Source organism: Anoplophora glabripennis, unplaced genomic scaffold, assembly GCF_000390285.2.
Source record: "Anoplophora glabripennis isolate ALB-LARVAE unplaced genomic scaffold, Agla_2.0 scaffold22, whole genome shotgun sequence".
In the NCBI taxonomy this organism is placed as follows: Eukaryota; Metazoa; Arthropoda; class Insecta; order Coleoptera; family Cerambycidae; genus Anoplophora; species Anoplophora glabripennis.
The window spans coordinates 469,226-482,691 of NW_019416298.1; the positions used below are offsets into that span (position 1 = coordinate 469,226).

A 13,466-nucleotide genomic window follows, 5' to 3' on the forward strand; every position below is an offset into this window, starting at 1 on the left:
AAAAAAAATGTTTTTCTACGTTCATGAAAAAAAATGTTTTATTTAGGTGTAGAAAAATAAAAAAGCACCACTCTTTAAAACGATTATAACTTTTTTCATATAGTTTTCTTGATTTGCTAGGTAATAAGTTTAATGACGCTGTATTTGCTATTTCACTAACTTCTGGTGGGGTCCCAACAAATTCTTCTTCATCACTATCATCTATTTTTCCAATAATATCACTCATTTTTAAACTTTGTTTAAATGTCAAAATTAATTTTTGACTGACATTTCTAGAACTGCAGAGTTGCATTATCCAAATCATAGTAGTCGTGATCGCGTATGTTTGAGGCATTTACGTTTGTGTTTATAAATTGTAATCATATGGCATTTTAGAAAAAAATGCATTTTCTAGTAATTTCGTAATCCAGTACATAATAAATATGATTGATAATAAAATAAAATCCGCAATTCTTTGAAACGTATTACAATCTCACAGAAAAAGGACTAAATATTTCGCTCATTTGAATGTTTATGTTTGTCTTGATCACAAACCGCTGTACTATAATGACAGATGAGTGCAATAAATATTTATTGCACTAGTGCAATAAAGATCCACTTTTTCTAGTAAATATAGTTCAATAAAGTTGTGTTTATTGCATGAACGTAGAAAAATATATTTTTAAATCTCTCGCGGGAATTACAGCGGGTCCCCGCTGTAAAGGCGAATTTACAGCAAATTTCCAGCTGGAAAAAAAGACTGCGGGATTGCAAACCCTAATTGTGAGGAGTGAAAATGAAAAGTAATTTGGTAAAACTGACTGCTCTTGTATAACTTAGCGACGTGTCATTTTAAAGTCACCAAGACCAAAGGAGACGATATCAGATAGATTACGCCGACTTATAAGTACTAAACATGAAAATGTTTGTCAGATTGGTTCAACATTGTAGCACGCCCACCCTGTAATATTCATGTATTTGTCTATTCGTGGGATGTAAATTAATGTGTGTTGGCAACTAATAGTACCCGTGGTTAGTGGAGGAGACAGTACGGGTCAACGGTGATGAAGTGAAGGGATTCAGTGTTCTGTGGTAGCCTGGATTTTGGAGACAGTGCATCTAATTTGTAATTAAATTCCAAAAGCGCCCCGAGGGCCATCTAGTTAAAGGTTACAACGTTTAAGAGATTATGCGACCTTTGAACAGCAATACATTAATCTTTAACAAATTCAGACACTGAGAAATTTTTAAACTCCGTGGAAAAGGACCTGGTACCAGTACACGAAGATTAACCACAGAATTTCAAGTGCTATGTTATAAAAATCAGGTCAGTAAACAAATTTTTTATTGTTGTTTGTTTCATTTATCATTATTGATTACTGCTTGAGTTTTTTGCTAGGTTAATCGGTAAGTACTGTTTCATAGTTTATATTATTTAAAAAAATGTAACCTTCCCTCTTGTAGGACGATAGGGCCCGTGACGAAAACCCAATCAACAAACGTAATGCGTCAAAGAACAGTATCTGACGGCGAGTGGCGTGAAAATTTGCTTTTAACATTTCCTTTAAATATGAGATTTGACAACAATGCATAGCCCAGTTTCCAATTGTGCACGAGTTGCAACTAAAGCTCGCCGTTATTTGAGGTTGCACTAACTTGTCCAGCGGCAGGGCATAAAATTACTAAAAAAAAAGGTTAAAAATTAAAGTTTTCCCGACGGAATTTGAAAAAATAAACTATTGATTCGTGTTTCTAAAGGTCAAAGGAAACCTCTGTATAAATATGACCCCCTCAAAGTTACACCCTGTATAAAAGCTTATTTTTACAAATTATGTAGTGAAAATTATTTTTTTTACCTTTCTTTCGTAATTTTCATACCCCGCTAGACAGGCTAAATCTGTTTACTCACCTGATTTGTACAGTATATGCTCAACATTTTCTTCATCTTCAAACATGCCCTAAGATGTGAGATTGTCTTGCCCTATCTTATTAAGATTTATGTTTTCATGTGGTACTTATCTATTGGGATTCTCTATCTGACATAGTCTTCTTGCAGCCGTGCCATTTTCTTTTTACAATCAATAAGTACTAACCATATGACTCTTTTTTATTTCGTATACATGTTTTCTCAAACAGAAACGTGAAATGAAAATGAAGACGCAAACACTACACTACCGTCACTAAACACTAAAATAAATAACTTCATAAGGCTGTACACTTACACTATACAAGGACACAAAATTCTATTTTGATTGCAGTAAAAACTAAAGTCACTTTTTAATAGACCGATAAACTGAAAAATAAAATGTTGACGATTTGTTTTTTTGTCCAATTATAAACTGTTGCCATATCATATAACTCAGATATAAACTCAACTTGCATTCCGATCGGTAAATAACAATCAAGCATGTAACTACGAAACTATTGGTCAACGAATTGAACGGCGCAATCTCAAATACGGCGTTTTCATAAAGAATCGTACTTCAAAACGTGTAGGTAATAGTTTTCATTTCATAAGGGTCATTCGGGGTTTAATTTTGTTTGTGTAGATATGTTGTTTAATTAATTAATTTAAGATGTCTAGCACTGATGCAGCTAATGAAGTGGCTGAATAGGAAGTAAAAAGTAAAAATGTATAGAGCTTTGTTTAGAACTTTAGTACCTGTAAATAGTACCTGTTTTAACTTTCCCAATTCCGTTGTTATGCACTTTTATGAGCAAATTGTGACTGAGTGCAATTATTTACTTTGTTGTAATATGTAGTGACTGACCATGTTAGAAGTCATTGAGATTTACAAACAAAATACAGTGCTTTAAAAAATAGTAACAAATACCTTTTATTAAAAACTTGAAATGATTTTTAAAATTATACCTACTTATCGATCCATCAGATCCACATACCAATATTAACTAATATTTAATAAATAATGAAGAAAAAAATATTTTTCAAAACACTAGAAAATTTTCTATGTTCAGCTCTACATACATACGTTCGCATTGACATTGTAGACCGATCAAAATAACTCATTTAGAGGGAAAAAAAAGAAAATTGTTACCTGAACTTTTATAAGTCGAAATGGTAAAGGGGCTTATAATAAACGAAAAAAAAATAAATGCGTGATCAGGGGCGGCGGAGGATTGATTTGGAGGGTTGAAAAGTTATGAAAAATTGTATCATTAGGATTTCTGGCGAAAGTTGACGTCAAACAAAAAAATATCCAATACAAAAGTTGTAGATCATGCAAAAATCTACAACTTTTCTACAACTTTTTAACATAACCTCAATATTTCCGAGAAAAATGCGAAAAACAGGTTTTTTTTGATTTTTCGTTTTTTATTTCTCATTTCCGCAAAAATAATTTAATTTTGACGAAACTTGGTGAAAGTATACCTTTCTCTATCTTAAATAACCTCAAATTTTTTTAGATAAAAAAATCGAGAAGTTTCTAAGATATTCATTTTCTTCGGCCTGAAACACTTTTTTTTCAAAGAAAAATTCTACTTACAAAAATCATCGTACATCATTTTTTTCGTTTTGACATATACTTTTTGGTGAAATAAAAAAAATTGTAATCACAGCTCAAAAACATGCTCAAAAATGCAAAAAAGTAAAAAAAAATTGTTGATAATTTGTTTAAATAAAAAGATATTCAAAAACTGATTACACCATTCAATTCTACGGAAAAAAAATAAAAAAAACTATCTCATTGTTTGATATGTTACAAGATTTTACCAAGAGCACGAAAATCTCGAAAAAGGACTGATGCATCAATAAAAATAAAATGAATTAATTTCAGCGACCAAATAAAAAGTTATGGTAATTCCTGTCCCAAGACACTCAAGAATTTACCACTAGCCCAAGGCAGATGGACGCGATTGCTTCATCAAAAATTAGTTTTACTTAGAAACAAGTCCACAGCAAGTTTCATTAAAATCCATAGTAACATTCTCCAAATATTACAAAAAACATATATTTTTTCAGGAACTTTGACAGTCAATAGCAGAGGAGCCAGGCATTTTTTCTTAATGGAAGTTAGGTCAAATCGTCTTCTTTTGAGCCAAAGAATGTCGCAGTACCTCTTTGATCATGTGCTTATGGGACACCCTGTATAACTCGACTATTTAATTGGTAAAAAAAAAATATATTTCAGTTAAGTATTCTGGGAAAAACTATTACCTGGCTGTCCTCCATGACATGGGGACCAAACATCGACAATACAAATTTTGTTTTCTTCTAAATTCCTGCACTATTGACTGCGAATAATATATATATACAGATGTTTTATTTTACTTACTATTTTGTTTACAGGCAGGTGGGCTGCCTGCCCATTTCCCATCCGCCTGGCAGGAGCGGCTCTGCAGGCCCACGACGTGGTAACCGTGCTGGCAGGAATACGTCGCTCTGGCCCCAAACAGTCTACCGCTCGCCGTGACGCTCCCAAAGGCAATCTGTTCCGGCTCAGGGCATTCACGATCTGGAAATAACGTCACGCAATTCAATTACTGCCGTTTTATTTGTACGTGCCGGATAATAGATAGGGCGCAATATAACCATATGTAAATGGCCGAAAATGTCATTGTGCGTTAATAGATTCAGCAGTTGGTGCCTGAATTATTATTTCGGGACCGCATACAAATACGGCACTAGACTGAAATATAAAACACAATAGAGGCGTTTCACATTTTTCATTCTTTTTTTTTTTCGTTTATTTGAATTCAGCACGTTTTTAAAATGTAACTCTTGTAGCTTTTTACAGCTTTTCACAACATTTTCTTACTTCCCAAAGTGATTCAGTCATTATGTCATTAATTTTAACCACGTATTCGGAAGGCCTAATAAATATAGAAAATTGGAAAAAATGTTACTCGACCTTTTAAAAAATAAACAAATTACCCCTTAACTTCCGTTAACTCGGCGTACCATAGGAAACAACTGATTTCCCAGTCTTACACTTGGTTTCAAAATCAAATTGTGTACAGTGGATCCCAACTTAACAAAGTATTATGGACGGATGAATGAATGTTTTTACACACACACACAATAAGATATACGTACTACCAACTGGATAATTAATTGATCACAATACTAAAAACTCATATTCAATTATAAAACATAGTGAAAACGTTAACAATATTAATAATACTACATAACCTAACACAAGAAGGTTAGATTCAAAACAACTTATTTCACGTTTCTATCAAGTACCTAGTTAAAGCTGATATACTAGAAGCATATAAGTGTTTTTTATCAACATGGAGCTTATTGAAATGGAAAGAATTGAAATACTAATAATGATTAGTTGTGGGCAAAACGAAGACTCAGAGAGAAGTTTGTACTTTATATAAAAATAAATACTCCCACCGAGAACTAATTTCTTAATCCACATTAAGCAAAATTGAAAAGAAGTTTAGAAAAACGGGTTCATGTAAAGATGGTAGTAAACAAATATCCGAAAATAAAGCATTTCAAAAAAATTCTCATACTACTTCACGGCAAGTAACATTAGATAATGATATGGATTATTCAACAGAAAGCTTAGAAAAACTAAAAAGGGAAAAATGGCATTCTTACAAAATTACCTTAGTTCAAGAGCTTTTGGAAGAAAATTTAGATTAACGAGTCGAAATTTGTAAAATTGTAATGGAAAAAAATTAACCGAAATCTATGTGTATTGGTAAGAAACTACTTGGACAACGTCTTTTAAGATAGGTGGATAGGCTGAAGAGGAACAATTGAATGGCCACTTAGGTCTCCAGATTTAACTCCTTTTTCTTTTTATCGGGATACTTTAAAAGTAAAATATACCAAAATAGACCATAAAATCTAGATGCATCAAAAGAACGCATTCGAACGGAGATGGTACAAATAACTGGTTTCATCATTTACGTTTCCCTTAAACGGAATAAACAACCTATAATAACATAAACAAACAAAATAAACAGATAAAATACTCATGTGTTTTTCTTAAATGTGCAGTTCCCAATCAAAAAGTGAATTTAAGATTATAGTTAATTTTTTGTAAGCGTTCTTGGCATATCCCATTATTTATATAGTTTTTTATTATTCATAATTAAAATTAAAACTTATTTTATTTAATTTGGAGCTGCACATTTAAGAACAATATTTCACGTATTTGTTTATTGTATTCATAATTTCATAGGTTGCTTACACCATTTAGGAAGAACAGGCATGACACCTATAGCCTTTAATATTAATTTTACCAGCAAAAAATATTTCTGCTCGAAATTTAGTACAACCCACGTTGTAGGAGTGTAGAATCCAATGGCGCAGTAAGATTTTAAATAAAAAAATCGCTGATAAGTTTTTGTTAAATTTGCCACCAAAAAAATTAAAGTAGACTTTGAACAGAAAATAATTTGAAATGAGTCACAATGTATGATTTAGTCATAATGTCATTAATTTTAAGGGAAGATGGGGAAAAATGAGTAGAATGCAAATACGCGATTTAAAAAATTTTAAAATGCATATTTACGCTGGAAAAAAATTTTTTCAAATAATTATTTAAACCCCTTTTTGGACCGCTAATGACCGGTGTGTATATAGGTTTATCAAGAGTGAATCTTGACCCACCGTATTCGGTCAGTAACCTAGCTTGACTTTTTTACCTAGACATATGAATGAGTAAGATATTTTTTTACATTTTAAATATTAACAAGTATTTGTTAATAAAAACAAATNAAGCAAAGTGCTTTTAATTTTTGTTATCGTTAAAAACTGTATTTAACAAAGTTGTTCGAGAACTCAAGAAATGCTTAAATACGGGTTTTAGTCAAAAAAAGGAAAAGGATCACATTTTACAAGTGTGCGGTACTCCATCCGGGGACACACTGTATAAAATATATAAATGGAATCCACAAAAACGGATAATACATCATCTAATAAAACCTTGTCGTTTCAAGTCTAATATATAACTTTTCAATTCCATTATTTCCTATCGTCTCTGTTCCATCTAATTTTGATTTCCCCGGGGCTAATCTTCTGAAATTCATTTCCGCCGCTTCAAGAGTTTTTAAAAATCTTTCAGGCAGTGATTATATTTATCGATCATGCTAAAAGAAAATATGAAATAGAATAAGCTTCCTCAAAGAATACATAAACAATTGTGCAATTGCATAATTTTTCAATAATTTTTTTCCACCCTTCAAGAGTTTTCAGTTAAGATTAAAAATGAATATCAAATAAGTAGCCGAGTTATAATTCGTTTTTATAAATGATCTTTAATTCTTGTGTACCCTGTCACTGGGCGGCGTAAACCGAGACACCCAGAATTTGCGAATTAGTGCACTATCAACATTGACAGTTTTTAAATCAACCTAAATTGTGAGGAGTGAAAATGAAAAGTGATTTGTTAAAACGGACTGTTCTTGTATAACTTAGCGACGTGTCATTTTAAAGTCACCAGGACCAAAGGAGACGATATCAGATAGATTACGCCAACTTATAAGTACTGAATAAGAAAATGTTTGTCAGATTGGTACATTGTAGCACGCCCACCCTGTAATATTCATGTATTTGTCTATTTGTGGGATGTAAATTAATGTGTGTTGGCAACTAATAGTACCCGTTGTTAGTGGAGGAGACAGTACGGGTCAACGGTGATGAAGTGAAGGGATTCAGTGTTCTGTGGTAGCCTGGATTTTGGAGACAGTGCATCTAATTTGTAATTAAATTCCAAAAGCGCCCCGAGGGCCATCTAGTTAAAGGTTACAACGTTTAAGAGATTATGCGACCTTTGAACGCCAATACATTAATGTTGGACTTTAACAAATTCAGACACTGAGAAATTTTTAAACTCCGTGGAAAAGGACCTGGTACCAGTACACGAAGATTAACCACAGAATTTCAAGTGCTATGTTATAAAAATCAGGTCAGTAAACAAATTTTTTATTGTTGTTTGTTTCATTTATCATTATTGATTACTGCTTGAGTTTTTTGCTAGGTTAATCGGTAAGTACTGTTTCATAGTTTATATTATTTAAAAAAATGTAACCTTCCCTCTTGTAGGACGATAGGGCCCGTGACGAAAACCCAATCAACAAACGTAATGCGTCAAAGAACAGTATCTGACGGCGAGTGGCGTGAAAATTTGCTTTTAACATTTCCTTTAAATATGAGATTTGACAACAATGCATAGCCCAGTTTCCAATTGTGCACGAGTTGCAACTAAAGCTCGCCGTTATTTGAGGTTGCACTAACTTGTCCAGCGGCAGGGCATAAAATTACTAAAAAAAAAGGTTAAAAATTAAAGTTTTCCCGACGGAATTTGAAAAAATAAACTATTGATTCGTGTTTCTAAAGGTCAAAGGAAACCTCTGTATAAATATGACCCCCTCAAAGTTACACCCTGTATAAAAGCTTATTTTTACAAATTATGTAGTGAAAATTATTTTTTTTACCTTTCTTTCGTAATTTTCATACCCCGCTAGACAGGCTAAATCTGTTTACTCACCTGATTTGTACAGTATATGCTCAACATTTTCTTCATCTTCAAACATGCCCTAAGATGTGAGATTGTCTTGCCCTATCTTATTAAGATTTATGTTTTCATGTGGTACTTATCTATTGGGATTGTCTATCTGACACAGTCTTCTTGCAGCCGTGCCGTTTTCTTTTTACAATCAGTAAGCACTAACCACATGGCTCTTTTTTTATTTCGTATACATGTTTTCTCAAACAGGAACGTGAAATGAAAATGAAGACACAAACACTACACTACCGTCACTAAACACTGAAATAAATAACTCCATAAGGCTGTACGCTTACACTATACAACGACACAAAATTCTATTTTGATTGTAGTAAAAACTAAAGTCACTGTTTAATTGACCGATAAACTGAAAACTAAAATGACGATTTGTTTATTTTTTGTCCAATTATCACCTGTTGCCGTATCATATTATAACTCAGATAAAAACTCAACTTGCATTCCGATCGGCAAATAATGATCAAGCATGTAACTACGAAACTATTGGTCAGCGAATTGAACGGCACAATCTCAAATACGGCGTTTTCATAAAGAATCGTACTTCAAAACGTGTAGGTAATAGTTTTCATTTCATAAGGGTCATTCGGGGTTTAATTTTGTTTGTGTAGATATGTTGTTTAATTAATTAATTTAAGATGTCTAGCACTGATGCAGCTAATGAAGTGGCTGAATAGGAAGTAAAAAGTAAAAATGTATAGAGCTTTGTTTAGAACTTTAGTACCTGTAAATAGTACCTGTTTTAACTTTCCCAATTCCGTTGTTATGCACTTTTATGAGCAAATTGTGACTGAGTGCAATTATTTACTTTGTTGTAATATGTAGTGACTGACCATGTTAGAAGTCATTGAGATTTACAAACAAAATACAGTGCTTTAAAAAATAGTAACAAATACCTTTTATTAAAAACTTGAAATGATTTTTAAAATTATACCTACTTATCGATCCATCAGATCCACATACCAATATTAACTAATATTTAATAAATAATGAAGAAAAAAATATTTTTCAAAACACTAGAAAATTTTCTATGTTCAGCTCTACATACATACGTTCGCATTGACATTGTAGACCGATCAAAATAACTCATTTAGAGGGAAAAAAAAGAAAATTGTTACCTGAACTTTTATAAGTCGAAATGGTAAAGGGGCTTATAATAAACGAAAAAAAAATAAATGCGTGATCAGGGGCGGCGGAGGATTGATTTGGAGGGTTGAAAAGTTATGAAAAATTGTATCATTAGGATTTCTGGCGAAAGTTGACGTCAAACAAAAAAATATCCAATACAAAAGTTGTAGATCATGCAAAAATCTACAACTTTTCTACAACTTTTTAACATAACCTCAATATTTCCGAGAAAAATGCGAAAAACAGGTTTTTTTGTGATTTTTCGTTTTTTATTTCTCATTTCTGCAAAAATAATTTAATTTTGACGAAACTTGGTGAAAGCATACCTTTCTCTATCTTAAATAACCTCAAATTTTTTTAGATAAAAAAATCGAGAAGTTTCTAAGATATTCATTTTCTTCGGCCTGAAACACTTTTTTTTCAAAGAAAAATTCTACTTACAAAAATCATCGTACATCATTTTTTTCGTTTTGACATATACTTTTTGGTGAAATAAAAAAAATTGTAATCACAGCTCAAAAACATGCTCAAAAATGCAAAAAAGTAAAAAAAAATTGTTGATAATTTGTTTAAATAAAAAGATATTCAAAAACTGATTACACCATTCAATTCTACGGAAAAAAAATAAAAAAAACTATCTCATTGTTTGATATGTTACAAGATTTTACCAAGAGCACGAAAATCTCGAAAAAGGACTGATGCATCAATAAAAATAAAATGAATTAATTTCAGCGACCAAATAAAAAGTTATGGTAATTCCTGTCCCAAGACACTCAAGAATTTACCACTAGCCCAAGGCAGATGGACGCGATTGCTTCATCAAAAATTAGTTTTACTTAGAAACAAGTCCACAGCAAGTTTCATTAAAATCCATAGTAACATTCTCCAAATATTACAAAAAACATATATTTTTTCAGGAACTTTGACAGTCAATAGCAGAGGAGCCAGGCATTTTTTCTTAATGGAAGTTAGGTCAAATCGTCTTCTTTTGAGCCAAAGAATGTCGCAGTACCTCTTTGATCATGTGCTTATGGGACACCCTGTATAACTCGACTATTTAATTGGTAAAAAAAAAATATATTTCAGTTAAGTATTCTGGGAAAAACTATTACCTGGTCCATGACATGGGGACCAAACATCGACAATAAAAATTTTGTTTTCTTCTAAATTCCTGCACTATTGACTGCAAATGATAAATATATAGTTATTTTATTTTACTTACTATTTTGTTTACAGGCAGGTGGGCTGCCTGCCCATTTCCCATCCGCCTGGCAGGAGCGGCTCTGCAGGCCCACCACGTGGTAACCGTGCTGGCAGGAATACGTCGCTCTGGCCCCAAACAGTCTACCGCTCGCCGTGACGCTCCCAAAGGCAATCTGTTCCGGCTCAGGGCATTCACGATCTGGAAATAACGTCACGCAATTCAATTACTGCCGTTTTATTTGTACGTGCCGGATAATAGATAGGGCGCAATATAACCATATGTAAATGGCCGAAAATGTCATTGTGCGTTAATAGATTCAGCAGTTGGTGCCTGAATTATTATTTCGGGACTGCATACAAATACGGCACTAGACTGAAATATAAAACACAATAGAGGCGTTTCACATTTTTCATTCTTTTTTTTTTTCGTTTATTTGAATTCAGCACGTTTTTAAAATGTAACTCTTGTAGTTTTTTCCAGCTTTTCACAACATTTTCTTACTTCCCAAAGTGATTCAGTCATTATGTCATTAATTTTAACCACGTATTCGGAAGGCCTAATAAATACAGAAAATCGAAAAAAATGTTACTCGACCTTTTAAAACATAAGCAAATTACAACTTAACTTCCGTTAACTCGGCGTACCATAGGAAACAACTGATTTCCCAGTCTTACACTTGGTTTCAAAATCAAATTGTGTACAGTGGATCCCAACTTAACAAAGTATTATGGACGGATGAATGAATGTTTTTACACACACACACAATAAGATATACGTACTACCAACTGGATAATTAATTGATCACAATACTAAAAACTCATATTCAATTATAAAACATAGTGAAAACGTTAACAATATTAATAATACTACATAACCTAACACAAGAAGGTTAGATTCAAAACAACTTATTTCACGTTTCTATCAAGTACCTAGTTAAAGCTGATACACTAGAAGCATTTAAGTGTTTTTTATCAACATGGAGCTTATAGAAATAGAAAGAATTGAAATACTAATAATGATTAGTTGTGGGCAAAACGAAGACTCAGAGATAAGTTTGTACTTTATTTAAAAATAAATACTCCCACCGAGAACTAATTTCTTAATGCCCATTAAGCAAAATTGAAAAGAAGTTTAGAAAAACGGGTTCATGTAAAGATGGTAGTAAACAAATATCCGAAAATAAAGCATTTCAAAAAAATTCTCATACTACTTCACGGCAAGTAACATTAGATAATGATATGCATTATTCAACAGAAAGCTTAGAAAAGCTAAAAAAGGAAAAATGGCATTCTTACAAAATTACCTTAGTTCATGAGCTTTTGGAAGACGATTTAGATAAACGAGTCGAAATTTGTAAAATTCTAATGGAAAAAAATTAACCGAAATCTATTTGTTTCAAAGACTCGTAAATGTTCATGTAAACTGTCAAACTTGTCGGTATTGGGCAACTGAAAGTCCACATTAGGGAGTATCATAGTCAGTATTCAGAGAAAGTGAGTGTTTGGGACAGAAATAATAGATAATAGGATCATAGCACCATACTTCTTCTAAGGAACCTAACAGGTCCTCAATTTTACAACTACACTATGGTGTATTGGTAAGAAACTACTTGTACAACGTCTTTTAAGATAGGTGGATAGGGTGAAGAGGATCAATTGAATGGCCACTTACGTCTCCAGATTTAACTCCTCTAGATTTCTTTTTATCGGGATACTTTAAAAGTAAAATATACCAAAATATACCACAAAATCTAGATGCATCAAAAGAACGCATTCGAACGGAGATGGTACAAATAACTGGTTTTATCATTTACGTTTTCCATATACGGAATAAACAACCTATAATAACATAAACAAACAAAATAAACAAATAAAATACTCATGTGTTTTTCTTAAATGTGCAGTTCACAATCAAAAAGTGAATTTAAGATTATAGTTAATTTTTTGTAAGCGTTCTTGGCATATCCCACTATTTATATAGTTTTTTATTATTCGTAATTAAAATTAAAACTTATTTTATTTAATTTGGAGCTGCACATTTAAGAACAATATTTCACGTAGTTGTTTATTGTATTCATAATTTCATAGGTTGCTTACACCATTTAGGAAGAACAGGCATGACACCTATAGCCTTTAATATTAATTTTACCAGCAAAAAATATTTCTGCTCGAAATTTAGTACAACCCACGTTGTAGGAGTGCAGAATCCAATGGCGCAGTCAGATTTTAAATAAAAAAATCGCTGATAAGTTTTTGTTAAATTTGCCACCAAAAAAATTAAAGTAGACTTTGAACAGAAAATAATTTGAAATGAGTCACAATGTATGATTTAGTCATAATGTCATTAATTTTAAGGGAAGATGGGGGAAAAATGAGTAGAATGCAAATACGCGATTTAAAAAATTTTAAAATGCATATTTACGCTGGAAAAAAATTTTTTCAAATAATTATTTAAACCCCTTTTTGGACCGCTAATGACCGGTGTGTATATAGGTTTATCAAGAGTGAATCTTGACCCACCGTATTCGGTCAGTAACCTAGCTTGACTTTTTTACCTAGACATATGAATGAGTAAGATATTTTTTTACATTTTAAATATTAACAAGTATTTGTTAATAAAAACAAATGTATAAGGATAATAATTGTTTTCGA

General features: G+C 32.1%; 1 protein-coding gene across 1 annotated transcript in view; it reads right to left on the reverse strand.

Annotated features, from left to right (window-relative positions):
* LOC108917252 overlaps nt 1-13,466 on the reverse strand; it is a 156,189-nt gene that overhangs the window by 98,625 nt on the left and 44,098 nt on the right. Inside the window, exon 5 of the mRNA XM_023453976.1 lies at nt 10,834-11,013. Within this exon, the coding sequence (XP_023309744.1) occupies nt 10,834-11,013 (180 nt within the window). The remainder of the gene's footprint in view (nt 1-10,833; nt 11,014-13,466) is intronic.